Here is a 3,983-nt window from a genome sequence, read left to right on the forward strand (position 1 = left end):
TGTGTCTTGTTTTGTGTCTAGTGTTACAAGTGACTTATGGAAATACAATACCTAAGACCCTGTTTAGTTCTCAAAAATTTTCATGCAGTAACCGTCACATCGAATCTTCGAACACATGCATAGAGCACTAAATGCAGTTGAAAAAAATTAATTATACAATTTAACTGTAAAATGACGAGATGAATCTTTTAAACCTAATTAGTCCATGATTGAATATTAATTGCTAAATAACAACGAAAGTGCTATGATTCCAAAATTCTTGTCGATGGGTTTGCAAGAATGATACACTTTGATTTTCTTGCATTGTGAGCTCCCTCCCTACCTACGTGTTGCATTGTCCCTACTTGTTCATCTGAAAGAAACCCAAGCCTGAACAGAAGCATCCCTACTTTTTTGCAGACGGTTTCCCTTGGCATGAAGAGCGGTGGAGGCTTATAATGTACAGGGCGGCGTATCGGCCGCGTCACACAAAGCTAGCGATCGATCATATCGATGCGCAGGTATGGTACGGCGGCATGGCATGGTATATATACCGCACCACATGGCCATTCATTCACCAGGCAAGGCAGACATGGAAGGATCGATGCAGATCACCAACAGCCTACCCAACACCACCCCAGCAGCCTAATACTCCCAAGTAATCAGGGTGCTTGCGTGCATTGCTTCCTTCCGATCCGATCCGATCCTTAGGCGGCGGCGGCGGCGGCGGCTGCAACCAGCACAGCACAAGACAGCTAGCCGGTGATGGATACGATGATGATGATGATGAACGAGAAGCGGCTGCCGACCATCATCAGCTGGTTGACGATCATCTTATTGGTCGCGTTCGGCCCGGCGGCGGCGGAGGCGACGGCCCCCGCCAGCACGGTGGTCGCCGGCATGGTGTTCTGCGACCAGTGCAAGGACGGCGCCCGGGGCCTCTTCGACTACCCGCTCTACGGTGGGTCCGATGCATCCGTCAACTACCTGCTTACTACTCCTATCATCTCAATCATCCAAAGAAGAAAGCAAGCAAGCAATGCAATGCAATGCATGCTCTTGCCTCTGCCCACCTAACCCATACCAATCGGCCACGCACGACCTCGGCGTGCCTTGCATATTGCAGGCGCTCGCGTCGCCATCCAGTGCGGCGGCGGCGACACCCCGCTGACCGTGCGCGAGAGCAACACCAACTGGTTCGGCGGCTTCTCCATCCGCATGGAGGGCTCCCCGGACATGAACCGCTGCACCGCCCGCGTCGTCCAGGGCACGGGGCACTGCGGCGCCGCCACCGCAGGCGCGCCGAGGGAGCTCACCCTCGCCTTCAGGATGCTCGGCCTCGCGCTCTACACCGTGCCGCCGCTGCTCTCGCAGCCAGAGGAGGCCATGGACTTTTGCCCCGGACGAGACAGGCGCACTAGGCCTCCTCCTCCTCCTCCTGCAGCCGCGCGTTGGCCTTGGCCGGCGGCGGCTGCCCCGGCGCCCGCTCCTCCGCTCCCGCCCTTCTGGCGCAGGAGGCGCCTGCCGCCCATCTGGCGCAAGCCGCCAACGTCGTTGCCGCAGCAGCAGGACCAGCCGCAGGTGCCGCCGCCGCCGCAGGTGCTCCCTCCTCCTCCTCCTCCTCCGGCGCCAGCGCTGCAGGGATCGGCCTGCACCTACGAGTACGTTGACAGCCCATACATATATGTGTGTATATATATATATAGGTAGCGATGTACTATGTACCAAGAAAAAACCAATATATATGCAAGCCATGTCATCGATCAGGCAGTGGGCGTCGCCGGAGCATCGTTGCCACTGGAAGGTGGTGACCCCCAACACGACGGTGGCCATGGCGCTCGGGCCCCTGGCGGCGCAGCGGTACGGCTCGGAGCTGACGCTGCGGGACGCGCTGGAGGGGCGCGGCGACATGTACCGGACGCTGCTCCGGGAGGCCACGGCGGCGCTGCTCAACGCCTACTACAACGCCCCCGGCGGGCCCTTCCTGTACCCGACCACGGCCAGCGTCATCGACCACATGAACGGCGCGCTGCTCAGCTCCACGCAGAGGGTCCTCATCGAGGGGGCGCGCTTCCGCAGGGCCAACGCCGGAGGCGGAGGCCCAGCCGGACGGACAAGGCTGCCGTGCGTCTTGACGCCCTGCTGCTGTGCCGCGCCGCCTCCCGCGCCCAGGAGCTAGCAGCTATGCTCTGCTCTGCTCTGCTCGTTGATCTACTTACCACTAGCTAGCAGTACCAATTGCAATGCAGAGAGGGATAGATTGATGCAATTACTAGCTAGTCACGACTTGCATGTTGTTCGTTTCAATTGTCGTTCCAGCACACCACCAATGTCTGAGTCATCAGACTGGAAGCTCCTTCTTCCTTGATAGATGTATGTTGCTGACCCTGCAAGCAAGGGAGCACTCACTGATCTATCTATCTATCTATATCTATAATAGCATGAGATCGATGAGAGAATGCGCGGTCCAATCTGAATTTCAGTTTCAGACTTTCAGTTTACTAGTTACTACTGCAGAATACCATTCTCTTTGACTTGATCATGAACGACCAGGCTTGGCTTGATTACAACCACTTGATTGATTAGTACTAATGCTGCACTACTGATAGAGAGGAGAAGAAGAGGAAATTATTAAAGGAGAGGAGAGGGGCTGATCTGAATGGGGTTGGCTGGTTGATTGATCGACGGATCGGAGGAGCAGTCAGGAGCAGATCGGGCAGAGCACGAGGCCGTTCTCGTTGCACTCCCCGCAGCGCACCACCACCGTGGTCCGCCGCCTGCGACCCGCTTGGTTGCCGGGCACGGCCACGGCCACCTTGCGGCTCCCGGAGCAGTCGAAGCAGGGTAGGAAGCTCGTGCCGCCGCAGCCGTCGCAGCAGTAGGTGCCCGATCTGGGCAGGCCCTCCAGCAGCGGCGCCAGCAGGCCCTGCTCGTCCAGGCGCAGCACCTCCTCCGCGCCGCCGACGTGGCGGCCCCGCAGGAACAGCCTGGGGAGCGAGCAGGCGGCGGGGGCGAGCAGCTGCCGGAGCTCCTCCCTGAAGCCCCGGTCCATGGAGACGTCGCGCTCCCTGAAGGCGACGCCGTGGGCCTGGAGCGCCGCGCGGACGGCGTTGCAGGCCTCGAAGGTGGCGCGGACCCCGCGGAGGGAGGTGGTGTAGAGCACCGCCGAAGCCGCCGGGGGAGGAGCGCGGGCGCCTGGCTTGGCGTTGCCGGCGATTGGGCGGAGAGGGAAGCGGATGCGGCGTTTAGGCTTGCAGGAGGGAGACGGGGCAGGAGGCCTGAACGGGGTCGAGGGGTCGACGAGGCCGGCCATGAGCTCCCACGAGTTGATGACCTCCTCCGGCTGGGGATGGGGATGGGTTTCGGGTTTGAGATTCGTCGGCGGCGGCGGCGGCGGCGGCGGCGGCGGCGGTGGAGGCGCGGAGGTGGTTTTTGTTGGATGCGGCGGCTCGGAGTAGGTGAGGATGCCGTAGGTGGAGGAGGTGAGGGAGACGATGTGGTGGTGGGAGATGATGCGGCGGCGGCCGTCCTCGGCTTCTTCCTCCAGGAACGCCGACGAGACGCACCCCATGCTCAATATATATTTGCTCCGCGGCCTCTGCTGCTGCTCCTCCTGCAAGCAAATCTCCTCGCCCCTCCTCCTGCAATGCAAATATGGAATGGAATGGCCGAATGGGAGGGTGGAAGGGGGAGGAAGAAGACGATGGATGGTTCAAAATTTCAAATGCTGGTGGCTCGCAACTCAAAAGGCAAAGCAGCGTCGCCTCGATTCCGTTGCCGCCGTTTTTTCTTTTTTATATTTTTAAAAAATAAAAATTTCAAAAATATATGTCCATTTTGAAATATTTCAAAAATATCCCCCGGTCGCCTCCCATAGGGCGACAGGCTCTAAGTGTAATTTTTTTTCATCAAATTTGCAACGAGATCCCTGAAAAAAAAGGGGGCCTGTCGCCCCAACAGGCTACAGGGGGGGCTGTCGCCCCCTCCGCGGGCGACCGGGGTAA

At 58.9% G+C, this 3,983-nt stretch overlaps 2 protein-coding genes across 2 annotated transcripts; one reads left to right on the forward strand and one right to left on the reverse strand.

The window, feature by feature from the left end:
- The first annotated feature begins 481 nt into the window (after positions 1–481).
- LOC120654345 (probable pathogenesis-related protein ARB_02861) lies at positions 482–2,435 on the forward strand. Its single transcript, XM_039931862.1, has 3 exons — positions 482–940; positions 1,106–1,640; positions 1,747–2,435. Exons 1-3 carry the CDS (start codon positions 745–747, stop codon positions 2,156–2,158), a joined length of 1,143 nt encoding a protein of 380 aa, XP_039787796.1. The 5' UTR covers positions 482–744; the 3' UTR covers positions 2,159–2,435.
- A 53-nt stretch (positions 2,436–2,488) lies between these two features.
- LOC120654346 (uncharacterized protein At5g39865-like) lies at positions 2,489–3,744 on the reverse strand. Its single transcript, XM_039931863.1, has one exon. It carries the CDS (start codon positions 3,548–3,550, stop codon positions 2,681–2,683), a length of 870 nt encoding a protein of 289 aa, XP_039787797.1. The 5' UTR covers positions 3,551–3,744; the 3' UTR covers positions 2,489–2,680.
- Positions 3,745–3,983: the final 239 nt, after the last annotated feature.

Source organism: Panicum virgatum, chromosome 1N (assembly GCF_016808335.1).
Source record: "Panicum virgatum strain AP13 chromosome 1N, P.virgatum_v5, whole genome shotgun sequence".
NCBI lineage: Eukaryota > Viridiplantae > Streptophyta > Magnoliopsida > Poales > Poaceae > Panicum > Panicum virgatum.

Excerpts from the sequence above, each read along its gene's own strand:
- LOC120654345 (XM_039931862.1), top strand. The coding sequence starts at position 745 with ATGGATACGATGATGATGATGATGAACGAGAAGCGGCTGCCGACCATC. Across the intron at positions 941-1,105 it reads CTTCGACTACCCGCTCTACG|GCGCTCGCGTCGCCATCCAG; the intron begins GTGGGTCCGATG and ends TGCATATTGCAG. Across the intron at positions 1,641-1,746 it reads GGATCGGCCTGCACCTACGA|GCAGTGGGCGTCGCCGGAGC; the intron begins GTACGTTGACAG and ends GTCATCGATCAG.
- LOC120654346 (XM_039931863.1), bottom strand. The coding sequence starts at position 3,550 with ATGGGGTGCGTCTCGTCGGCGTTCCTGGAGGAAGAAGCCGAGGACGGC.